General features: G+C 43.9%; 1 protein-coding gene across 1 annotated transcript in view; it reads right to left on the bottom strand.

The window, feature by feature from the left end:
* Positions 1 to 1,693: 1,693 nt before the first annotated feature.
* Positions 1,694 to 26,554, bottom strand: part of EIF2B5 (eukaryotic translation initiation factor 2B subunit epsilon) — a 54,500-nt gene continuing 29,639 nt past the window's right edge. The window contains exons 8-16 of the mRNA XM_040428485.1: positions 22,816 to 22,961; positions 22,591 to 22,729; positions 22,165 to 22,263; positions 19,558 to 19,665; positions 19,325 to 19,415; positions 16,991 to 17,114; positions 12,471 to 12,596; positions 3,440 to 3,550; positions 1,694 to 2,253 (exon numbers count right to left, since the gene is read on the bottom strand). Of these exons, the coding sequence (XP_040284419.1) occupies positions 2,194 to 2,253; positions 3,440 to 3,550; positions 12,471 to 12,596; positions 16,991 to 17,114; positions 19,325 to 19,415; positions 19,558 to 19,665; positions 22,165 to 22,263; positions 22,591 to 22,729; positions 22,816 to 22,961 (1,004 nt within the window). The 3' untranslated portion in view covers positions 1,694 to 2,193. The remainder of the gene's footprint in view (positions 2,254 to 3,439; positions 3,551 to 12,470; positions 12,597 to 16,990; positions 17,115 to 19,324; positions 19,416 to 19,557; positions 19,666 to 22,164; positions 22,264 to 22,590; positions 22,730 to 22,815; positions 22,962 to 26,554) is intronic.

The following is a 26,554-nucleotide window of genomic DNA, read 5'->3' as shown; positions in this document are numbered from 1 at the left end:
AAGCATACTGCAAAAGCAACCAAAGAGTTTTTTAGGGAAAGAAGTGGAATGTTATGCAATGGCCAAGTCAATCACCTGAGCTGAATCCGATTGAGCATGCATTTCACTTGCTGAAGACAAAACTGAAGGGAAAATGCCCCATGAACAAGCAGGAACTGAAGACAGTTGCAGTAGAGGCCTGGCAGAGCATCACCAGGGATGAAACCCAGCGTCTGGTGATGTCTATGCGTTCCAGACTTCAGGCTGTAATTGACTGCAAAGGATTTGCAACCAAGTATTAAAAAGTGAAAGTTTGATTTATGATTATTATTCTGTCCCATTACTTTTGGTCCCTTAGCAAGTGGGAGGCACATATGCAAACTGTTGTAATTCCTACACCGTTCACCTGATTTGGATGTAAATACCCACAATCCATTGTAGTGGTGTATAGAGCCAAAAATGTTAGAATTGTGTCGATGTCCCAATATTTATGGACCCGACTGTAACTTCTATATCATTCATTGAAATTCTTGCTCATTCTGGAGGTGGTCCTATCAGTGATTGACGGTTATTTCTGTATGCACAAGCACAGAGGGAAGGCTGCCAGTCACTGGTAGTGCTGTCCACTTGACTTCAGAGTTTTGCTGAATTATTTCCCATAAAACTATTGATCAGTCTGCACAGTTCCTCCTGCTCTATATACCACAGTGCTTGGCTGCAGTGGTCACGTGCACCAGGAGGACCAGACAGTTGAGGAAAAGAATGGGCACTGGGTAGGGCATAAGTGGTAGAACAGTGGGGGTCCAACTGCTGGGAACAGGGTTCAGCATATGCACTACTGTTCCATTCACTATGGGATGGTGAATTTAGTGGTAATGCATATACGCATCTACCACTCCTTTCAATGGACATGCCATGCAATGGGGATGCTGCTAGGAGGGGAGGAGGTGCGGTAGTGCAGTGCACGTATAGAGTAGACTTTAAAGGTGCCTGCACACGGTAATTGGGATAATGAGGGAATAACACACACCTGGCCATGGAACAGCTGAGAAGCCAATTGTCCCATTACTTTTGGCCCCTTAACAAGTGGGAAGAAGATATGCAAACTGTTGTAATTCCTGCACTTTTCACCTGATTTGGATGTAAATACCCTCAAATTAAAGCTGACAGTCTGCAGGTAAAGCACATCTTGTTCGTTTCATTTCAAATCCATTGTGGTGGTGTATAGAGCCAAAAATGTCACAATTGTGTCAATGTCCCAATATTTATGGGCCTGACTGTATATTGCATGTTTTACCTCAAAACTATATATCAGTCTGTCCAGCTCCCCCTGTTGGCAAATTACATTGCATTTTTATGGTGACAGGTTCCCTGTTTTTTTGGCATTGTTCAGGGGCTTGTCAGAGATTTCTAATGATCTTGGAGAAGCTTTTTAGGTTAACGATGAACAAGCCTACCTATTATCAGATGTGTATGGGCAAAAGGGCTGCTATCCATTGGAGAAAGAAGGATTCAGCATTTCCCATCCTCTCGGACCACATTGTGTGATCAGAGTGAAGGTCGTTGCTGGACGACAGATCGCTTCTTTTACTATGGTATTTTAGAATACATTTTTCATACACGTTGAACTACTAAAAAACACATTTTCTACCAAATAAATACATTAAAATTCACATAAAAACTATAAAAGTGGAAACAAAAGATCCAAAAACAGTCACAATCCATATAGTCTTTATTTGTTTTTCCAAATAAATATTTGCACTCAAACACATCAGATTTTAGTCCCTTGAAGGTTGGTATCGGCACAGGGGGCTGAATTCCAGACAGAGCACCCTAGATCCACGATCACAGATGGGTCATCAGAGACACCGAACCAACATTTCAGATGTTTGTAAATGAGATGTGAGAGAGAATACAAAATCGTATGTTTAGAGACGGCTGTGTTAAAATAAGCCCAGCGGCAGCAGTACAAAAGAACTATGCAAACCTGCAGATGATCTTTACCCTGATGGTACTAATGCTCATGTGGAAGAGTCAGTCTTAATAATCCTTGGCAGCTCAATGGCGTATTTGCATTTTGTGGCACCGAGGCCCTGGAGTAAATAAAATTGTCCCCTCCGCTCAAAGCAGCTCTTCGCATTCTGGTTCCTCATAGTGGTGACTAGCCAACAAAAACATATGAGATTTGAGTAGGACGTAGGGTTACTCTCCATATCACTCATCATCTGAAGATTCCTCCTCGGCTTCCTCCAGCCACTGTATAAACTTCTGAAGCTGCATTAACAAAATATAAAAGTGAATATAATCTGCAAGAACCTTAATTTTAGTACCACTGAAGCCAAGCCTATATGATGTTTGCACTACCCCCTCCTCCTTGTATCCATCTCCACAAACGCTGGCACCAGAACCAGGCACTGGATCTACACAGCTCTGTGCAGTGGCTGTGCCTGGTTACTGCAATGCTGCTCCAATTCAAGTGATGGAGGGTCAGACCCTGTCTATCTGATATTCATGACCTATCCTAACGAGTCCTGGAGAATCCCTTTAAGGCAGCCATACACATTGGATAGCGGTTGAACAAACCCAACTCCCCCATATTTATGGAAGGTTGCCCAGCTTGGTTGAGCTTTTGCTGGTTTTTCATCTGGAAGGCAATTATCTCCCATGAGAACAAAGGACGGCTTATGCTGAAATCCAACATGCTCGATCTTTCCCCGACATTTGCTGCTGAAGGTGAGTTGGTACACTACCCTACACATAAGGCTACTTTCACACTGGCGTTTCTGGGTCCACTTGGGAGATCAGTTTCAAGGCACTCACAAGCGGCCCCAAAACGGATCAGTTCAGCCCCAATGCATTCTGAATGGATAAGGATCCGCTCAGAATGCATCAGTTTGGCTCCCTTGCGCCTCCATTCCGCTCTGGAGGCGGACACCAAAACGCTGCTTGCAGCGTTCTAGTGTCCGCCTGGCGATGCGGAGCCAAACGGATCCATCCTGACTTACAATGTATGTCAATGGGGACGGATCCGTTTTGACTGACACAATATGGTGCAATTGAAAACGGATCTGCCTCCTATTGACTTTCAATGTAAGTCAAAACTGATCCGTTTGCATGATCATGAACAACAATTTTTTTAAATTATTATAATTTTTTTTGTTCATGGCAATACAAATGGATCAGTTCTGAACGGATACCAGCGTTTGCATTATCGGTGGAGATCCGTCTGTGCAGATACCAGACGGATCCGCACCTGACGCAGGTGTGAAAGTAGCCTTAGATAGTCGGCTGGTCTCGCCAAATCTGGTGGGTTTTTCTAGCTTCAATCTTTAGACTGTACATTTATCCTATTTGTAAATGCAAGTTCTCAACCACATTGTACAGTGTCAAAAAGATAAGGCAATATACAAATTACAACATAATTGACAAGTACGGTACTTTACGGAAACCATAAACTTACTGCTTGTTTCTTACGTAGCTGCCGTCCCTTTTCGGTTATTTCTGCTTGTGAAAACCATCGGAGAATCATCTCCTCTGCTAGCACATCCTGCTGGTAAAATCCCATTAGAACCTGTGGAAAAAGAGGAACATTAAGAGCAACGTTACCTTTCAATATCACTTTTTACATGTCAATTTTCACCATTATTGTAAGGGGAAATCCAGGATGAGGTTGGACATGTTTCAGTGACACGTCACCAGACATGACTAGTGTGGGCCTGTGAGTATGGATATCTGCCAATTCCTGACCGCAGTCCTCTATGGTCATCCAAAACTGTTCTTTATACAGAAATACGATTTTTGTCACCATTACTTCTGTGCATGCCACCACAAATTATAGTAACTGAAGAGCCAGCCTTCCAAGTGAAAAAGAGATCAAAGATGTATTGTAAAAACAAGTGCAAAAAATGCAGTCCGCAAAAAATATGGACGACGTTCGTGTGTATTCCGTATTTTGCGGAACAGAACAGCTGGCCATTAATAGAACAGTCCTATCCTTGTCCTAAATACGGACAATAAGACCTCATGCACACAAACGTATTTTCTTTCAGTGTCAGTTCAATTTTTTTTGCGGACAGTATGCGGAACCATTCACTTCAATGGGTCCGCAAAAAAAACTTAAAGGGCTTCTGTCAGCCCACTAAACCGTTTTGTTTTTTTTTGCTTAATAATAACCCCTACACTGCGATTTATCCATACATAAGTAAAATAATAATTTTGGTTCAGTAGAATTTGCTAAAACCCTATTTTTATAATATGTAAATTACCTTGCTACCAGCAAGTAGGGCGGCTACTTGCTGGTAGCAGCCGCATCCTCCGATGGTAATGACGCCCCCTCTGCTTGTTGATTGACAGGGCCAGCGGACGGGATCTTTCTCTGCTGGCCCTGCCTGTTTTCATTTAATATCTGGCGCCTGCGCCGCGGCCGTACCTATCTTCAATCGGCGCAGGCGCACTGAGAGGCGGCCACTCACTCGGCCGTTTCATCCTCAATGCGCCTGCGCCGGGTGTAGATGTGACGTCATTCTTTGTAAACCCTAGAAATGGTTGTGCGTGAAAATCCCAGTAACTGAGCAGATTGTGAAATACTCAGACCGGCCCGTCTGGCACCAACAACCATGCCACGCTCAAAATTGCTTAAATCACCTTTCTTTCCCATTCTAACATTCAGTTTGGAGTTCAGGAGATTGTCTTGACCAGGACCACAACCCTAAATGCATTGAAGCAACTGCCATGTGATTGGTTGACTAGATAATTGCATTATTGAGAAATAGAACAGGAGTTCCTAATAATTCTTTAGGTGAGTGTATAATTGGGGTAATCTGATAGAGATAGGCAGAGACATTACACCTTTAATAGCTGCCCGTCTGGCAGCTATGATATATAGGGTCTTTTCTCTCCGCAGGCGTGAATTCTGTGGGGGTCAGAGTCGGACGGAGTGTGGGACTAAGTTCTTCTGACAGACTTTCCCGCCACTTGCTGCTGTACTGCGCTGCTCAACTCATCTGATTCCGACGTTAGACGTCGGTGGGTGGAGACTGCACCATGGGAGCAAGCGAGGAGGAGCCTGGTCGGCCGCTGCGGGAAGCAATTGGTAGATAATGACGCAGGGGCGGGCGGACGCAGTTTTTGAAGCGATGACGTCACAAAATACCGCGGTAATTAGGAAACATCAATATCGCCATATCGCCGTTTTTTAATACCGCGGTATATCGTGAACACCGGTATATCGCCCAACCCTACCCTGAACTGGGATATACTAATAAGAAGTCTGGAAACCTAGTACAGGCTCTGGCTCATTATTAGAGCAGGGTGCTTTCCCCGATTACGAGTTTTAGCCTACTCAAACACCGTGGTCAAATGCTCATCTGAGGAGTTTAATGTCCGTGGTACCAGGCAGCCGGCTGCTATGGCGCTCGCTCCACTCCTGAACGGGCGTAATCTTTAAAGACCAGATATCTGCTGTACATGTACGGCAGATGTCGGGAAGGGGTTAAAAGGTATATTCCCAGAATATGCCATCAATGTCAGGGAATCCACACCTATCTCCAGAATGGGACAGATGAAGTGAACAGTGAGCAGCCACGCATGCATGACCACCCTCAATTCACCGCTATGGGATTTCCGAACATAGTCAAGCAGTGGCTCGACTATTTTCCGCAGTCCCACAGCGATGAATGGAGATGCGTTCTCCATTCATGGCTATGGAACTTCCAAAAATAGCCAATTGCTATTTTTGAAACTCCCATTGCGATGAATGGACCTTTACTTTGGAGGCCTTGTTCTCTAGATAGGAGGAAAACAGGAGTTAGCATTACTGGAGTTCAACTGTGAGGGAAGAGGACTGTCAAGACCTGGCAGATCATGAAAGCTGGATTACTTTGAGAGAAAAGGCACCCAAAATTTTTAGAATTTGAAAAATGTTTACCAGAAACATGGACATTTTCTGTTAAAAGCCCGTTTCGTCAAGCAGAACAATGAATAACTTGGCATAATATGACAGGCTGTCTGCACACGTTTCCCTTGTTGCTTTCATGGGTAAAAGGGGCAATTTATTAGAGTAAAAAAATAAATAAAAAGGAATAATTTTTGGCTTCCGGGCCAAGGGTGGCAGTATTTCTGAAACTGCACAGTTTGTGAACTGTTCATGTGGCGCTGTGTTGAAACATAGAAACATAGAAATATAGAATGTGTCGGCAGATAAGAACCATTTGGCCCATCTAGTCTGCCCAATATATCTGAATACTATGGATAGCCCCTGGCCCTAAGGGCCAAAGTTCATCATGAGTGGAAAAATGGCACCATTGTGAATAAGTGACATGGAAATTGCGGAGCACATGTGCCACTTATGTGAGAGGTGAACATCGGCTACAAAGGTGCGGGAGGGTGGACCGACATACCACAGTGGAGCAACTCACTGCCAAAATTACCAGGGGGGGTACCAGACAACAGTTCAGCTAACTCTAATGCGTATAGGGCTCCAAACCAGATGGATGGTCACTGCGCCTCTGCTAACGAAGTTGCATCGGCTTATGTCGGAAATGGACCTCCACTAATTGATGGAGTTGCATTTTCCGCTTCACCAAATGGATGGACGTTGGCGTGAGAAATATCACAAACACCCTGCAACCATTGCTAGAAGAACGCAAGCTGGCGGTGGCAGCGTTATGGTCTGGGGAATGTTTTCCTGACATTCTCTGGGCCCACTCATTCATGTAGAAAGCACTCTCAATTGATTAGGGTATGAATCCATCCTTGAATATCATGTCCAGCAGTTGTGGGATGCACTGTAGTCAGCACGGCTTACAACCCAACAGGACCTCACGGAGTCCCTCCCAGCACATCTAGCTGCTGTCCGTGCTGCAAACGGCAGGTACTCTGGATATTAGCTGCTGGTCATAATAATGGGAATCGACTGTGTATAATGCCAACTCACCAGCAGTACCCTGGTAGTGTACCGTTTCATCCAAACATTTTGGACTATTACAACCCCCCCCCAGTCTGACTACCAGAGTTTGCTCTCCTGTGTCAGTATCCTCCCATGATTTAGAATGCTGAACATATTATTTCTGCCCTATCTAAGGGAGCTGTGATATAATAGGTGAGGCTTTACAATAATTAGCTGAAGAGTTATAAAACTCCCCTGTATATCTAGTTGTGCTATGTGCAGAATCTCTAATGTATTGCTAAGAGATTGCTAGCTAGCTTCACTCTGCTCCCCAAACCCCCTGCCATCTTTTTGTAAGAGCAGACAGGAAAAAACCTAATACAAGTAGGGGGCAGAGGAGAGCAGAGTTAAGCCGGATGACATAGGAATACACAGACTCCAAGGTGTAGGTTCAGGGACAGCAGTACAAGTCACTTGCTGCACCCTCGGTGTCTGCAAAGCCAGAGGCATCAAAGAAAATGTGGGCTGCCATAGGGGACCAAGAGAGGAAGCAGGAATCAAGATGGCAAACAACCTAGAGATGGCACATTAGCTAACAGGTATACACAAGGGAAGCACATTAGTATCCATTATTCTTTAAAGGGAACCTGGTTTGACCATATTAAGCTGTCACCATTGCCATGTTTAATAAAATACATTTTCTTCTTTTCATGCTTTCATTTTGCTAAAAAGATCTTTGTATTATGCAAATGAACCCTGAAGGTGCCCAGAGGGGCGTTATTCTTCACCCTCTGAGCCCAGTAATGCCCCCCTGCAGTGTCTAGACCGCCTTAATTTAGGGCCCAAGCACGCCTCCTATCTATGCAGTATCGTCCCACAGCCTAGTTTAACGGCGCCGCCCCCTCTGGTACGTCAACTAATTCATTCAAGCCACACACCTGGAATCTTCAATTCGTCTGTCTGAAATCTTGCGCAGGCGCAGTACCGACTACTGCCTGTGTGATCCAATAGCTCCTGAGGGCAACAGCGATAAGAAGACGTCACTGGGCTCGGCGCATGCCGAGTGACACTTTTGAGGCTGTTGCCCTCAGGAGCGGTTGGATCGCACAGGCGATACTGCGCCTGCGCGAGATTTCAGACAGACGAATTGAAGATTCCAGGTACATGGCTTGAATTAATTAGTTGACGTAGCAGAGGGGGCGCCGCCGTTAAACTAGGCTGTGGGACGATACTGCATAACGAGGAGGCGTGCTTGGGCTCAAAATTAAGGCGGTCTAGACACTGCAGGGGGGCGTTACTGGGCTCAGAGGGTGATTAATAACGCCCTTCTGGGCACCTTCAAGGTTCATTTGCATATTACAAAATAAATATATATAAAAAAAACGCTTTTTTAACAAAATGAAAGTATGAAAAGAAGAAAGAAAACCACTGCAGGAGATGAGGTATTTTATTAAACATGGCAATGGTGACCGCTTAATATGGTCAAACCAGGTGACAGATTCCCTTTAATAATAACCAATGCTGCACTATTTAGATAAAAAATAAATTGACGGAGTGCTTCTTTACTGGTAAAATATACACATTATGGGGGACATTTATCATTTGTAGTTGTTTTTGTGTCATTAAGTCTTTGCTTAGTCTGCACCAAACTTATAAACTAATGCACTTTAAAACATTTGGCGTGAGTGCAATGTGCTTTGCACCTATATGTGGGTTGCTTCGCGTGGAATTGTTTATCACTTCAAAAATTTGTTTCGGGTGAGGTGAGTGGGAACATTTCTCCAAGTGGTGAAGACGGCCACACGAAGGCCATCTACTGTCTGGAACTGTTGTCCATTTTTGTAAACTTCCCTTGCCAGCCATCCCCAAAGGTTCTCAATTGGATTTAGATCAGGGGGAACACGCATGATGGGCCAAAAGAGTGATGTTATTCTCCTGGAAGAAGTCCCTTGTCCTGCGGGCATTGTGTACTGTAGCGTTGTCCTGTTGAAAAACCCAGTCGTTACCACACAGACGAAGGCCCTCAGTCATGAGGAATGCTCTCTGCAACATCTGGACATAGCCAGCGGCCATTTGACGCCCCTGCACTTCCTGAAGCTCCATTGTTCCACTGAAGGAAAAAGCACCCCAGACCATTATGGCGCCCCCTCCACTGTGGGGCGTAGAAAACATCTCAGGTGGGATCTGCTTGTCATGCCAGTAACGTTGGAAACCATCAAGGTTAAAAAAAAATTCTCATCAGAGAATAAAACTTTCTTCCACCTTTGAATGTCCCATGTTTGGTGCTCTCTTGCAAAGTCCAAACGAGCAGTACTGTGGCGTTCAAGGAGACAAGGTCTTTGAAGACTATTTTTGTTTTTGAAGCCCTTCAGTCTCAGATGCCGTCTGATGGTTATGGGGCTGCAGTCAGCACCAGTAAGAGCCTTAATTTGGGTCGAGGATCGTCCAGTGTCTTGACGGACAGCCAATTGGATCCTCCGGCTCAGTGCTGATGAAATTTTTTTGGGTCTTCCACTTGACTTTTTTGTTCCATAACCCTCAGGATTGTGGCGGAACCCGCCTCGCCACTGGGCATTGGAGAGGCCTGGCTGCCCACCTCCTACCTGCTGACTATGGCCCCTGGTAAATTGGTACGTTTGAATGCAATATTTGGGCATGTGGTATTTTATATTGCTGCTACTGGCCCTTTAATGGCCATCCGTGGACATGTTATGACTTTTAGGAACAATGCCCCTTTAAGACTGTGTAGCAGATTGCATTCAGGCCGTCTTTAATATTATGTATGTTATTATGTGTTCGGTTAAATTGTATACAGGTCCTTCTCAAAAAATTAGCATATTGTGATAAAGTTCATTATTTTCTGTAATGTACTGATAAACATTAGACTTTCATATATTTTAGATTCATTACACACAACTGAAGTAGTTCAAGCCTTTTCTTGTTTTAATATTGATGATTTTGGCATACAGCTCATGAAAACCCAAAATTCCTATCTCAAAAAATTAGCATATCATGAAAAGGTTCTCTAAACGAGCTATTAACCTAATCATCTGAATCAACTAATTAACTCTAAACACCTGCAAAAGATTCCTGAGGCTTTTAAAAACTCCCAGCCTGGTTCATTACTCAAAACCGCAATCATGGGTAAGACTGCCGACCTGACTGCTGTCCAGAAGGCCATCATTGACACCCTCAAGCAAGAGGGTAAGACACAGAAAGAAATTTCTGAACGAATAGGCTGTTCCCAGAGTGCTGTATCAAGGCACCTCAGTGGGAAGTCTGTGGGAAGGAAAAAGTGTGGCAGAAAACGCTGCACAACGAGAAGAGGTGACCGGACCCTGAGGAAGATTGTGGAGAAGGACCGATTCCAGACCTTGGGGGACCTGCTGAAGCCACCGTGTACAGGCGTGTGCAGGAAATGGGCTACAGGTGCCGCATTCCCCAGGTCAAGCCACTTTTGAACCAGAAACAGCGGCAGAAGCGCCTGACCTGGGCTACAGAGAAGCAGCACTGGACTGTTGCTCAGTGGTCCAAAGTACTTTTTTCGGATGAAAGCAAATTTTGCATGTCATTCGGAAATCAAGGTGCCAGAGTCTGGAGGAAGACTGGGGAGAGGGAAATGCCAAAATGCCTGAAGTCCAGTATCAAGTACCCACAGTCAGTGATGGTCTGGGGTGCCATGTCAGCTGCTGGTGTTGGTCCACTGTGTTTTATCAAGGGCAGGGTCAATGCAGCTAGCTATCAGGAGATTTTGGAGCACTTCATGCTTCCATCTGCTGAAAAGCTTTATGGAGATGAAGATTTCATTTTTTAGCACGACCTGGCACCTGCTCACAGTGTCAAAACCACTGGTAAATGGTTTACTGACCATGGTATTACTGTGCTCAACTGGCCTGCCAACTCTCCTGACCTGAACCCCATAGAGAATCTGTGGGATATTGGGAAGAGAAAGTTGAGAGACGCAAGACCCAACACTCTGGATGAGCTTAAGGCCGCTATCGAAGCATCCTGGGCCTCCATAACACCTCAGCCGTGCCACAGGCTGATTGCCTCAGTGCCACGCCGCATTGAAGCAGTTATTTCTGCAAAAGGATTCCAGACCAAGTATTGAGTGCATAACTGAACTTAATTATTTGAAGGTTGACTTTTTTTGTATTGAAAACACTTTTCTTTTATTGGTCGGATGAAATATGCTAATTTTTTGAGATAGGAATTTTGGGTTTTCATGAGCTGTATGCCAAAATCATCATTAAAACAAGAAAAGGCTTGAACTACTTCAGTTGTGTGTAATGAATCTAAAATATATGAAAGTCTAATGTTTATCAGTACATTACAGAAAATTATGAACTTTATCACAATATGCAAATTTTTTGAGAAGGACCTGTATGTGTATGCCAGGGTTCAAGTTAGTCCATTACGTTTGGTAATTGTATTTTGTGGATTGCGTCTCAGACAATGCTTATTGTGTTGGTTAATTACATCTCAGACAATGCTCATTGTGTTTTGTTTATTGCGTTACAGACAGAGGGAAGGGGATTTTGTGTACAATTGCTGGGAAGGTTTAAATACTGTAGATACATATGATTGGCTGTTTTTGCAGAGCCCTGTGGGTGGTAACCTTGTTGGAAGATGTGTATAAATCAATGCTTGTGTTAAAATAAAGTGAGTTCCTGTTTTAACCCTCAAGGTTAAGTGTCGTCTCATTTTTGGGGGAGGATTGATTGCATGCTGTCCCAGTTTGACTGCTAGGAGTGTAAACCTATTTGTATGGTTTTCCTATTCAACTGCCTACAGCATTCATATTGTTGAAGAGGATTTAGATGCTTCTTCGGTTCAGTGATTGTGGTGTCTGCCAGAGTGCTTGGAAACCTCAGGAAAACGCTAGGAGCATCCATGAACGGAGGTACTCAGTCGGGGTGCCAGGTGATCCGTTACAAGGATCATTTAAGAAATTCCAAATGACTGTCTTACTGCGTCCCACCTCAGCAGCGATGGCGCGCTGTGAGAGACCCTGCTTATGCAGTTCAACCACACGACCACGTTCAAAAAGGGAGAGTTTTTTTGTGTTTACCATCACAACCTGTGACTATCTGACAGAAAATGACAATGAATCCACATTTTTGCACAGATTTGGCCTTTTAAAAGGCATGTGGTCCTAAAATTTGGATCAGCTGAAAAACAGCCTGTTTCAGTTTATTTGTTGTTTTCATTAAATTGAATGCTCAAAAAATGTTTTGTTTCACTCTCATTTCTTCTTGTTGCATGTTGAAGCTCTACTTGGAACCTTGTTAAGATCCAGCCATGCTAAATATGATTTTATGCAATTTTTCAAGTGGTCTTAAACTTTTGATCAGGACTGTAGTAAATGCGTCATAATCAAGGTCTAATCTAACTATTATCACTTAAACATAGACCACTTTGTGGTTAGCACCACTAAATGTTGCAAAAAAATTGATTGAAACTCTGCAATCGACATCACTCGCAACATATTTACGCCACAAAACTGACATATCTGATTTGACAAATGTCCCCTTTATGTTTTAGTAAATGTGATTATTCAGCGATGCACATGTGAGTCTATTTATTGACTTGGCTACTTTGTTACCTTTGCAGTTGCTGCCCAAAGAGGTTCATGATCCAAAAAGAATTCTTCCATGGCACTAAGACAGCATAAGTGGTCAGATGCACGCTTTATGTAGTTCTTGAAAACCGGGGTCCATCTTTTTAGGAGCTGGGTAAACAGAAAATGTATCTAGATGAACAGTATGAAGATCTTCATGCACTCACTGGAATGCACAGTATGTTATATCCTTTTAATTTTTAAGGTCTTGCAAATGTTACATATACAAGGGGCGGAAAGTCTTGGTGCATTTTTAAGCACTGGCCAGCATTTTTGCTACTCAGTGATGTGGAGTTAAAGGGAGTCTGTCACCTACCTGACCGGTTTCAAACAGATCACATTGTTCAGTGGGGCACAAAGACATGACACAGATGTTACCGGTGTTATGCGCCAATTTCATGCCAGTAACTGGTGCATGCGCACTCCATATCCCTGTCCCTCTGCCCACAGTGGGCAGAACACTGCGCATGCCCGGGCCCGGCAGTGATGCGCGAACGGCCTATAGGGAAATATGATGTCACAGAGCCACAGGGCTGGCCTGAGTTTACTGAGGGGCGGAGTTAGGCACAAGTGAGGCGGAGGAACTTGGGCACTTTCAGAAAACTCTCCGCCCCTGGGCACTTGCGACGGCTCATTAGCATATGATAAAAACAACTTTTTGGGCGATTTGAAGCATCTGAAGAACTAAACACGGGTAACATCTATGTCAGGTCTTTGTGCCCCACTGAACAATGTCACCTGTTTTTTTTTTTTCAATCAAATCGTTTTTATTATTCAAATAAAATTGGCATATTACAAGACAGTTTGTGTCTACAATTTTTCTGTTATTTTCCCCCCTCCACGTCTCATATACAAAGAATTGTATAAAACATTATCACATATCCAGATAATTGATACATCTCCCACAGTTATTGTACATAATGTATATACCAATAAAAAGAAAAAACAGTTACAAGATTATTTGCCAGTTAAAACCCAACAATCTATCTGCCTGCACACCAGAGAGTGCCTGTCCGCCTACCGGCATCAAGGCAGACTTCTGCCAATTTATCCGAAGCCCAGAGAAGCCACCAAATCTATCTATTAAAGCCATGGCCGCATCCAAAGAGCCCCCAGTGTCACCCAAAAATAACATAGTGTCATCAGCATACATTGCCACTTTATTTTGCGTCTCACCATATCTAAACCCCACAATATGAGGTGACAGGCGGATAAGGGCTGCAAGTGGTTCAATTGCTAAAGCAAACAACAAGGGTGACAATGGGCACCCCTGTCTGGTGCCTCTGGACAAAGAAAAGCTATCTGACAGCCCCCCATTAGCTCTGATCCGTGCCTTTGGACTTGATCACAACACTTTCACCCACTGAATAAATCGAGCATTAAAGCCCATGACTCTCAAGGTTTCCCATAGGTAGTTCCATTCAACACTGTCGAACGCCTTGGCGGCGTCTAACGCAAGTAAGGCCCTATCTCCTCCATTATCAGCTGGAATATTCAGACTAGCATATACTCTACGGATATTTATAGCAGTCGATTTCCCAGGCATAAAGCCCGTTTGATCCGGGTGCACTATAGTTAGGATTACCCTGGACAGCCTGTTCGCCAACACCTTCGCCAGGAGCTTCACATCTGCTGTTAATAGCGAAATTGGTCTATAGGAATCAGGAACTTTGGGATCCTTCCCAGGCTTAGGAATAACTACTATGATAGCCTCCTGCATAGAATGTGGTAGCGAACCCGTCTCCAGAGAATGTTCAAGAACCTTAAGTAATTCAGGAAGAAGTACCCCCTGCAACTTTTTATACACCTCCACTGGTATGCCGTCTGCCCCCGGTGCCTTACCAAACGCCATCCCCCCCAAGAGCAGCCTCTAACTCCTCCAGCGTGATCGGCTCTTCCAGTCTCTCTCTATCCTCCTCTGATAACACTGAAAGCTGAGCCTCAGCCAGAAAGGCGGACAAAGCCTCCACCGAGCTAGACGCCTTGGAAGCATAGAGAGAGACGTAAAAACCTTTTAGAATATCTAATATCCCTTTTGTATCCTGGCTACTATTCCCATTTCCATCCATTAGTTCTTGTATACAAGAAGAACCCCTCTGTGCCTGAGAAACCACTGAGAGCAGATGCCCAACTTTCTCTCCATCCTCAAAAGATCTTTGGCGGTAAAAACTACGTTTCCTCTCTGCAGCCTGTAGTAGATGACACCTCAGTTGTTCCTGAGCTACCTCCAGCGCCTCACTATTAGCCATGGTGGGGATTCTACCAAACTCCCTTTCAGCCTCTGTTACTTGCACATGAGCTTTAACATCTGCCTCTCTGGATTTAGATTTATGCTTACTAATTTCTTTGATCAGTACCCCTCTCAAAAACGCTTTCATGGCATCCCATACTCCGTGAATTGAAGCCGTCCCTCCATTAATAGAAAAGTACTCCCTGACCTCCAGAGTAATCTCAGATAAATCACCAAGTACATTCAACCAATGCGGGTTACATTTCCACAACCTCGGTCCCTGCCTAAGCACGCCCAGGCACAAATCAATCTGCACCAAGGAATAGTCAGACAACGACCGAGGGTGATAAACAACATCTCTTATCAATGGTAGCATAACATCATTAACTAAAGCCAGATCTATGCGTGATAATGAATGATGCGTAGCAGATCTACATGAAAACACCCGCTTATCTGGGTTACGCAGCCTCCAAGCATCAAGTAAACCAGTTTCCCTCATAATATTCTTAAGAGCCACACTCCCCGGTGATCCACTGGCACCTTCTACCCGACATCTATCTATGGAATCATTCAATGTACAATTGTAGTCCCCCACTAGCAGCCACGGCAGTCCAGGGAAGTCCGCCACAAAGGTCATAATATCCCGTATCAAAGGGGAAGCAAACGGTGGAGGCACATACACTGACACCAACACCACCTGGATCCCATCAATCTTGCACACCACACACAAATACCTGCCCTCAGCATCCACACATTGTTTCAGATGTTCATACCTTATACTTTTATGCACAATCACACTTACGCCCCTGGAGTGAGAGGAATGGATTGCATGTACCACATGACCTACCCAATTTTTGTTCAGCCACTGCACATTATCATTGGACAAATGCGTTTCCTGCAGGCAGCAGATAGCCGGCTGAAACCGACCCAAATATTGAAATATACATTGTCGTTTTCGTGCATCTGCCATTCCCCTCACATTCCAGCTCAACACTTTAATCACCTGTGTCATGATGAAAGATTACGGCATGTTTAAATCTCACACCCCATACTAATGTCACTCTCTCATAATTCACGCCCCTCACCCATCTCTGACCCGCCACCCCGATCTTTAAAATGTAAAATCTTTGCCAGTATGGGGCGAGGAGGCCTGCCTGGCGGGAGCGGCCGCGAAGGGACTCTGTGCGCCCGCTCAACCGCGTACAGGGAAGATAGGCCCTTCTCATGGAATAACTGGTGCAGCCATTTCTCCACAAACTCTGTAGCATTGGCCCCTTCTGTTTTTTCTGGCATTCCAACAATTCGCAGATTATTTCTCCGCGATCTGTTCTCTAAATCATCCGCTTTGGCGTATAAGGCAGCTATATCTTTCCCATTCATTTTTGACGCCATTTGCAGAGGTTGAATAACGTCTTCCAGTGAGGACACTCTCTTTTCCAAATCAGAAGTGCGCTCAGAAATCTTGTGCAGGTCGTGCCTGATTATGGACACATCTGATCTCAGACTGCCAACTTGTACTGCGAGCACTTTAAGGGTAGTGTTGCAGCTTGCCACAGCCACCATTATATCTTTCAATGTGGGCTCCCTTGTAGAATCAACCCGCAGGTCTTCTGGAACTATTGCAGGGGCTGCAGATTTGAGTACCGGCTGACCGGCCGAAACCGGATCGTCGCCGTCCATGGATCCGTCCTCCTGATCAGAGGAGGTAGGTATATCAGTCCCTTTATCGCTAGCCGAATCGCCCCCTCCACCGTCCATTCTGGCATATTTGCTGAGTTTAGCAGCCGCGCTCTGGCTCACCGTCTCCTGCAGCGCCGACACCTCTCCACCTCCGGCGCCATCTTGGCCCTTCACCAGGCGGTCATGTTTCGCCAGTTTGGACGATTTCCTCGGCATTTTCAGGCTCCCGATTTAGACACCACAGCCACCGGACACCTTCCTCTCCCCAGATAAAGTATTTTCAAGCAGTTTGAGTGCGCTTCCAGTGTAAATGAGCAGGATTCTAGCAGGAGCAGTGAACAGTGCGTCTTACTCCATGCACTCACAAGCCACGCCCCAATGTCACCTGTTTAAAACCGGTCAGGTAGGTGACAGACTCCCTTTAAAGTATATAGAAATGCATGGCTTCAAAGATTCACAATTTCAGAATCTGAGAAAGCTAAGTGACAACTGTACTAGAGCCATGGTGGTTGTCACCCAAGAAAGCCAGATATTTTTAGATTATTTTCTAGTTTTTAGACATAATTCGCAACCTTCAAGGAAAAGCAACACTCACAGGTAGTACCACATTACAGTAAGGATTCACATCCAGCACTCCATTCAGTTGCTGCAATGGGAATTCCAGGACCACTTTGCACAAAATTTGCATCACTTCCACGAGAGAGATGTTATAGGCATATCTGTAAGAAAGAGGAACATTTCAGATCTAAAAATTCCTTTCCCTCTCATTTGATGAAACCACAATTATTCCAATGACCCAATAAACAGAAGGATATCTTAAAAAGGTTGTCCCATTAAGTTTAGGGGTACTTTCACACTTGCGGCAGTGGATTCCGGCAGGCAGTTCCGTTGCTGGAACTGCCTGCGGGATCCGTCAAAACGCATGCAAACTGATGGCATTTGTCAGACGGATCAGGATTCTGATCCGTCCAACAAATGCATTGAAATGCTGGATCCGTCTCTCCGGAAAAAGGTATCCGGTATTTATTTATTTTCCACATTTTTTGCGGTCTGAGCATGCGTAGACTGCAAAAACTGATGCGTTTTGCCGGAACACTCGGGGCCAGATCCAGCATTAATGCATTTCAATGGGAAAATCTGGCATTCCGGCATGTGTTCCGGAATTCTGGACAGAGATAAAACCGCAGCATGCTGCGGTATTATCTCCGTCCTGAAAAGTCAAAAAGACTGAACTGAAGATATCCTGAAGCATACTGAACGGATTGCTCTCTATTCAGAATGCATTAGGATAAGGGTACTTTCACACTAGCGTTTTTCTTTTCCGGCACTGAGTTCCGTCAAAAGGGCTCAATGCCGGAAAAGAACTTACCGTATATACTCGAGTATAAGACGAGTTTTTTGGCACATAAGTCTAGGTCTTAGCTCCGGTAATAGCAGGCAGTGCGGGGGGCGGAGCTCACTCACTGACGTCACGCGCCTGCGCCGCCTAGTGGGAGAAGGCGCGTGACGTCAGTGAGTGAGCGTCGCTCCCCGCACTGCCTGTATTACCGGAGCAAAGACAAAGTAAGATATCCACAGTTAAAGGTTACTGATTAGTTTAAATATACTGCTGTGAGCGTCGGGGAGGGGGATCTGTGGATGGCACTGTAGGGGGATCTGTGGATGGCACTGTAGGGGGATCTGTGGATGGCACTGTAGGGGGATCTGTGGATGGCAGTGCCATCCACAGATCCCCCTACAGTGCCATCCACAGATCCCCCCTCCCCTAAACAGTGCCATCATGGCACTGTTTAGGGGAGGGGGGATCTGTGGATGGCAGTTTAGGGGGGGATCTGTGGATGGCACTGTTTAGGAGGGAGATCTGTGGATGGCACTGTTTAGGAGGGAGATCTGTGGATGGCTCCCTGTATTTAATGCAGAGTGTGTGTGTATATAATGCACACACTCTGCATTAAATACAGGGAGTCACCCTCTTGCAGATGTGTGTATATAATGTAGAGAGTGTGCATTATATACACATACACTCTGCATTATAGCTGCATTTCCCACCCTAGTCTTATACTCGAGTCAATAATTTTTCCCATTTTTTGGGGGTAAAATTAGGGGCTCGGCTTATACTCGAGTATATACGGTATCAGTTTTATCCCCATGCATTCTGGATGGAGAGCATTCCGTTCAGGATGCATCAGGATGTCTTCAGTTCAGTCTTTTTGACTGATCAGGCAAAAGATAAAACTGCAGCATGCTACGGTTTTATCTCCGGCCAAAAAAACTGAAGACTTGCCTGAATGCTGGATCCGGCATTTTTTTCCCAAAGGAATGTATTAGTGCCGGATCTGGCATTCAAAATACCGGAACGCCGGAAGCGTCCTTCCGGTCTGCGAAAAAAGGTGAAAAAAAATAAATTCCGGATCCGTTTTGCCGGATGACACCGGAAAGGCGGATCCGGCATTTCAATGCATTTTTCTGACTGATCAGTCTTACAAATGCCATCAGTTTGCATACGTTTTGCCGGATCACTCTGCTGCAAGTGTGAAAGTAGCCTTAAACTGATCAGTTATTTTCCGGTATCGAGCCCCTAGGACGGAACTCAATCCCGGAAAATAAAAACGCTAGTGTGACAGTACCCTTATCCCCTATCCACAGGATAAGTGTCTGGCAGGGGTCCGACTACTGGGGGCCCCCACGATCACGCAAACGGAGGCCCGTGCTCCCCAGTCCCATAGAGTTGAACAGAGCAGTGAACACACACCCATGTCTGCTGCTACATTCAAAAGGGGAGCAAGGGAACCTGTTCTTTTGATTGGCGGGGGCCCTAGATGTTGGACCCCCGCTAATCAGACACTTATTCCCAATCCTGTAGATAGGCGATAACTTGACTTAACAGAACAACCCCCTCAATCGAGTGAATATTCATATTCCAACTTACTTGAGAGAGTTGATTTCTAACACAAGATTATCACAGGAAATATTCTCTTCCACACCTCTCTGCAACGTTCCCAAAACTTCATTCTGAAAAACTATACAGTGAAACAGCGTCATTCTCAGAACTTATTAAAAGGGTTGTCCCCTTTAACCACAGTGAGGATCAATATTTCAAGGACTTCCACAAACATAATTTGGTTTAGACTACACAGTAAATTATATTCAGAGAAAATTTACCTTTAATGTCATCCAAAAGCGGGGAAGCTGGGCGGCTGTCTGTCTGCTCTGAGCATACACTTTTCCCACTCTCACTATCACTGTCCTCTTCATTAATAATCTTGAGGCCTGAAGTAAGACAACAATTGTAAGTTATCACTGAAAATATGTTTCAGAACATATACACTGGTTGACAATCAACAGATAGCAAACTTCCTAGGTGTGAAGCTGGCCACTGGATTTTCGGCTATGGTCCCCATCAAGTTCACCAGGATACACTTGTAATATTATGCCTACTTACAGCATCAGATCGATATTTATTGTCCAAGACCTTTCTAGTCTTCAGAGATAAGCTTGACTGTCCTTATATGCAAATTACATAAACTTTTGGTGCAGAATGTTCATGGGGAAATGACAACCGTCAATCATACAAATCAACAGTTTTCCTAAGGCCTCTTTCACACGGGCGTTGCGGGAAAAGGTGCGGGTGCGTTGCGGGAACATGCGCGATTTTTCCGCGCGAGTGCAAAACATTGTAATGCGTTTTGCACTCGCGTGAGAAAAATCGCGCATGTTTGGTACCCAAACCCGAACTTCTTCACAGAAGTTCAGGCTTGGGATCTGTGTTCTGTAGATTGTATTATTTCCCCTTATAACATGCTTATAAGGGAAAATAATAGCATTCTGAATACAAAATGCATAGTAAAACAGCACTGGAGGGGTTAAAAAAATAAATAAATAAAAATTTAACTCGCCTTAATCCACTTGCTCGCGCAGCCCGGCTTCTCTTCTGTCGTCTTTTTTGCTGTGTGCAGGAAAAGGACCTGTGGTGACGTCACTCCGGTCCTTTTCCTGCACACAGCAAAAAAGAAGACAGAAGAGAAGCCGGGCTGCGCGAGCAAGTGGATTAAGGTGAGTTAAATTATTTTTTTTTAACCCCTCCAGCCCTATTTTACTATGCATTCTGTATTAAGAATGCTATTATTTTCCCTTATAACCATGTTATAAGGGAAAATAATAATGATCGGGTCCCCATCCCGATCGTCACCTAGCAACCGTGTGCGTGAAAATCGCACCGCATCCGCACTTGCCTGCGGATGCTTGCGATTTTCACACAACCCCATTCATTTCTATGGGGCCTGCGTTACGTGAAAAACGCACAAAGAGGAGCATGCTGCGATTTTCACGCAACGCACAAGTGATGTGAGAAAATCATCGCTCGTGTGCACAGCCCCATAGAAATGAATGGGTTATGATTCAGTGCGGGTGCAATGCGTTCACCTCACGCATCGCATCCGCGCGGAATACTCGCCCGTGTGAAAGGGGCCTAAGACTACAGCCTCTATGAAAAGATACCACAGACACTAGTGCAATGAATAAGATTGCATAGATCATGCCCATATTTTGCAAGACAGAAGAACATTGCTAAGGCTCAAAGTGGGCCACTTTAGAGCTATTTTTCTAATAGAAATTTATGATTTCGGTAATTAAAGTATACTACAAAAATGGTCAGTATCACTGCCCCTACACATTACACAAATAAAAAAATTAAAAAAGAATGACAGTTACACTTTAACTTCAAATTAGCGAATTCTGCATCAAAATATGGAAACTTCCATTTTACATCTACAAGCCCTGTACAATATGTGAGCACGCTGCGAAAGGTCACCAACTACAAGGGTATATACACATTCCAGATTTGACAAGGGCCTTGGCGTGGATTGGATTCTTCACCAAAGGGTATGCTCACACATTACAGATTTGACAAGGATTTTGGCGTGGTTTCTGCACCGTAGGGTATGCCCACACATTACAGATTTGACAAGGATTTTGGCGTGGTTTCTGCACCGTAGGGTATGCCCACACATTACAGATTTGACAAGGATTTTGGCATGGTTTCTGCACCGTAGGGTATGCTCATACATTACAGATTTGACAAAGATGTCAGCTTGGATTCTGCACCAAACGGGTATATGCTCACACATTACAGATTTGACAAGGATTTCGGCACAGATCCCAAAAATCTTTGCCAGATTTGCTAACATTTCACATCCAATGCAAGTAAATATTTTTGTACCCTACTCGCTTGCACTTGCAAACAAAATATTCACACAGATTTAGGTCTACCCCACTGGGAAAAAAACATCTGTGAGAAGGAAGAACATGTTCATTTCTTTTGTAGATTCCAAAAGTCATCAATTAGTGTCACATGGATCAGTCCCATTGAACTGGTCTGAATCTAATGTAGATTTTCTAGCACATAAAATCATAGCATCAGCCTCAGCCCCTTACCACGGATCCTCTTGCAAATACAAGTCATAGGCAAATCCGACACGTGTGAATATGGCCCAAAAGAGGCTCATTTCAGCTTCTCATACGGCATACTAAATACCCTTACTAAAACCATTAGGGCTGTGGAGTGTGTAAAAAGGCTTATTTCTCTGAATTAGAAGCACCTATCAAGATGGGACAAAGTGTACTGCAACCAGCGGACAAGCGGTGTACATCTACACAGACAGAAGGTTTCATTTGCCCGTATCTGGTGACAGATTTCCTTTAAAGGCATAAACTGCTACCTGTATGGCTTTCAGGCCTCTGGAGTCAGTAGAAATCCTCTAAACTACTCACCCCAAAGGCTTTTCTGCAACTCCTCCTCTTCATCTGGCGTTGCCGAAGACTTCCACACATAACCTTCACCCTCCGATCCAACCTCTGCTTTGTTGTATACTGTTCACAAAAAACTGTTGTAAAATTATGTATTCCAAAAGATGTCACACTACTAGCTAAAGATGTGGTATGTGTGGAAATATACAGAAGGGTGGACCGCTGCACACTTCAATAACAGCTATGATGCATAACTAGATTATTCTCTTACGTAGGTACGGTAAGCTAGATACACTGCAGACAGTATTACAATAACTAATGGAATTTCACTAACTAGGTTCATGCTTAGGAAACATGCCGCCATCGTAATTTGGTAAAGCCAATACAGCAGACTAGCGTTCAACGGCATTAGGCTCATTATATTTAAAGTTGAAATGTTATGTTCATTACCTTTAATCTTTGATTGTTCCTCCTTTTTGCCAGTCACTGCATCGTCACTAAATTCATCATCATCCTCCTCATCCTCATCTGGATGATGCAGAGAAATAACAGTGTTCTCTGGCAGATCTACATTAGGGCCAACTATGACCTAAAGGTTTACAATGTCAAGCTAATTATGGGGAAATTTAATTAGCAATTAGTTCTGAGAGATTAGTCGTTAGGTACTTCCATTACCTTTGAGGTCAGGACACAGTGTTCATTAATCCTCACTCTTTTCTTCACAATAACATTATTACAAACTACAGATTTTCTGATCGTAACATCATCTTCAATGCGAACGTCATCCCAAATATACACGTTTTCCAAAACGACTCCATCACCTTAGAAAAGAAAAAAGAACAAATGTGAGACAGCTCTAATGTACGTCAGCATGCAGTAGTACCAGCTCTGTGCTGGCAAAGGCCAACTGCCCAACAGACGGGCCTCTCTGCTTTGTGGATACCAAGGTGTGTGGCAAGTTTTATCTTAGTGATTCTTTCCCTTTAATTCTTTGTAATGTAGTTGGTTAATGGTACCAGGTCGCATTCCTAAGATCTGAAGCAATTGTACATGAGTAATGCACACTGAAGACCTTTAGGAGAGGCCAGAAAGCTAGAAAGCAGCTAGGCATGTTACAAAGAGGCTAGCTCTAATCAGGACATCAGGGTAAGATGTGTCTTGCTAATACCGCCTATCTTTGTATTATATGAGAGTTTGCCAGATTCAAGGTTCGGAACTGGTCGACAGGGAACTCACTCATTTGTTCACGACATAGGTGGTGACGGTTACTTACTGTATATATATATATATATACTTGAAAAAGGCTCATTTAGAGCCGAAACGTTGCACCGGATGGTTGAATAAAGGTATCATCATTTTTTTTCACCTTACTGGAGTGCCGTCCTTCTTCTGGATTCTATTTGTGGGGCGAGAAGTCTATACCCTAGGATCGTGCACCCCATTTCTATTTATTCATAGCCAGTGCCGCCATTTTTCATATATATATATATATATATATATATATATATATATATATATAAAAAATTTCCACGGCACTCCCAGGAGAAAATCAAAAGTTGTGTTCTTTAACCCTTTCATGACCAAGGGTCATTGATGCCCCAGTGTCCAGGTCAAAATTTACAAATCTGACATGCGTCACTTTAAGTGGTAATAGCTTTGGAACACTTTTACTTATCCACGCCATTCTGAGATTGTTTTCTCGTGACACATTGTACTTCATGACAGTCATAAATTTGAGTCAATATATATCACCTTTATTTATGAAAAAATCCCAAATTTACCAAAAATAAATAAAAATTTGCAATTTTCTAAATTTCAATTTCTCTGCTTCTAAAACAGAAAGTGATACCTCATAAAATATTTATTACATAACATTCCTCATATGTCTACTATATGTTGGCATCATTTTGGAAATGTTATTTTATTTTTTTAGGACGTTACAAGGCTTAGAAGTTTAGAAGCAATTCTTAAAATTTTTAAGAAAATTTCCAAAACCCACTTTTTAAGGACTAGTTCAGGTCTGAAGTCACTTTGTGGGGCCTATATAGTAGATACCCCCATAAATGACCCCATTGTAGAAACTAGACCCCTCAAGTTACTTAAAACCAATTTTACAAACGTTATTAACCCTTTAGGTGTTCCACAAGAATTAAAGGAAAATGGAGAGGAAATTTCTAAATTTCACTTTTTTAGCAGATTTTCTATTTTATTACATTTTTTTCTTTAACACATTAAGGGTTAACAGCCAAACAAAACTCAATATATTACTCCGATTCTGCGGTTTACAGAAACACCCCACATGTGGTCGTAAACTGATGTAAGGGCGCACGGCATGGCGCAGAAGGAAAGGAACACCGTATGGTTTTTGGAAGGCAGATTTTGCTGGATTGGTTTTCTGAACGCCATATGTTTTTTATTTTTCTACCGATCGTCTTGTGCAGGGGCTCATTTTTTGCAGAAAGAGTTGAGGTTTTTATTGGTACCATTTTTGGGTACATAGGATTTTTTGATCATTCATTATTACACTTTATGGGACAAGGTGGCCAAAAAATTAGCTGTTTTGGAACAGTTTTTTTTTTTTTGTTTTTTTACAGCGTTCATCTGAGGGGTTAGGTCATGTGACAGTTTTATAGAGCAGATCGTTACGGACGTGGCAATACCCAATATGTATACTTTTTCTTATTTAAGTTGTACACAATAATAGCATTTCTGAAACCAAAAAAATGATGTTTTAGTGTCTCTATAGTCTGAGAGCCATAGCTTTTTTATTTTTTGGGCGATTGTCTTAAATAGGGTATCATTTTTTGCGGGACGAGGTGACGGTTTGATTGGTACTATTTTGGGGGTCATAAGCCTTTTTGATCGCTTGCTGTTGCACTTTTTGTGATGTAAGGTGACAAAAATAGCTTTTTTGGCACTGTTTTTTTTATTTTATTTTTATGGTGTTTATCGGACAAGGTCTATTATGTGATATATTTATAGAGAGGGTCGTTACGGACGCGGTGACACCTAATATGTGTATTTTATTTTTTCATTTTTTTTATAGGAAAAGGCAATTTCTTTTTTGAATTTACATTTTTATTTATTTATTTTTACTTTTATTATTTTCACTTTTTTTTTATCAGTTCCCTCTTGGATCTTGAAGATCCAGTGGGGCTGATAGTTGTACTATACTTTGCAATGTTCTTGCATTCCAAAGTATAATACTTCCAGATGTCCTGTAGGTGGCAGCACTGGACGCTTTTGCCATGGCAACCGGACGCTTTTGCAAAGCGTCCGGTTGCCATGGCAACCATCGGGTGCTGCAATCACAGCGCTGCAGCCCCGATGGTGGAGAGAGGGAGCTCCCTCCCTCTGTTAACCCCATGGATGCTGCAACCGCAGCATCTATGGGGTTACTGGAGAGTGTCAGCATAGAGCTGACACTCTCTGCTGATGGCGGCGGCTCAGTAATGGAGCCGCCGCCATCACACACACAGCAGGGGGATCGGGGGCAGCGGGGATCGGGGGCAGCACTGGAAAAGGGGGGGGGTCGGGGGGTACGGCTGAGACTGGTGCGGGTGAGACTGAATGCGTGGGGCGGGGAGGGGGCGGACCGCACCGCATCAGGGCAGCTGCCTCTTGGAGATGAGCTGCAGGCAGACACAAGGGGGGGGCACAGCCACAGATTGGGGGCACAGATCGGGGGGGGGGGGGGGGGGGGTATCACGAGGACCCTACCTGATTTCATGCTCTGATCTGCAGAGCGCAGATCAGAGCATGAAACCGGCATTTTTTTCACTGCCGCGATCCGATTGGTTAGTCTGTACAGACTAACCAATCGGATCGATTGTCGGCAAGGGGCCACTCTGATTGGTCCCTTGCCGGCATTACTGGCCTGTATGCTGTCCGTGACAGCAGCAGGGCTCGGGCAGAAGCTTTAATCCAAGCGTTTTGCAGCGCTTGGATTAAAGAACTGTCTTGACGTTTATAGACGTGATAGCTGCACGGGGTATGTGCAGCTATCACGTATATATACAGATTGCGGTCGGGAAGGGGTTAATCACCAGACAGCTATCTGGTGATCAAAGAACACTACTTTTGATTTACTCCTGGGAGTGTCGTGGAATAATTTTTTTATTGAATGTTGGATCACACACACATATATTTTGGGTAATATATATATATATATATTTTTTTTAATTTATTTTATCATTCATAGTATAGTAAACTTTTTATGCACCCAAGCCTTGTCAAGCCTATTTTATTCCCGGATCTCAGAATTCATAGTAAAACATAGTAGGGGTGCACCGAAATTCCGGCGGCCGAAAATATCGGCCGAAAATGGGCCTAATACATTTCGGCAGATATTGGTACATATCGGCAGAAAATATGGGGTTTGGGATTTGTCACCCACGCCGGGCGGGCGGTTTAC

This window comes from Bufo bufo, chromosome 4 (assembly GCF_905171765.1).
Source record: "Bufo bufo chromosome 4, aBufBuf1.1, whole genome shotgun sequence".
Classification (NCBI taxonomy): domain Eukaryota; kingdom Metazoa; phylum Chordata; class Amphibia; order Anura; family Bufonidae; genus Bufo; species Bufo bufo.
The sequence above is the reverse complement of the archived record's forward strand: the minus strand, read 5'-3'. Positions and strand labels throughout refer to the sequence as shown.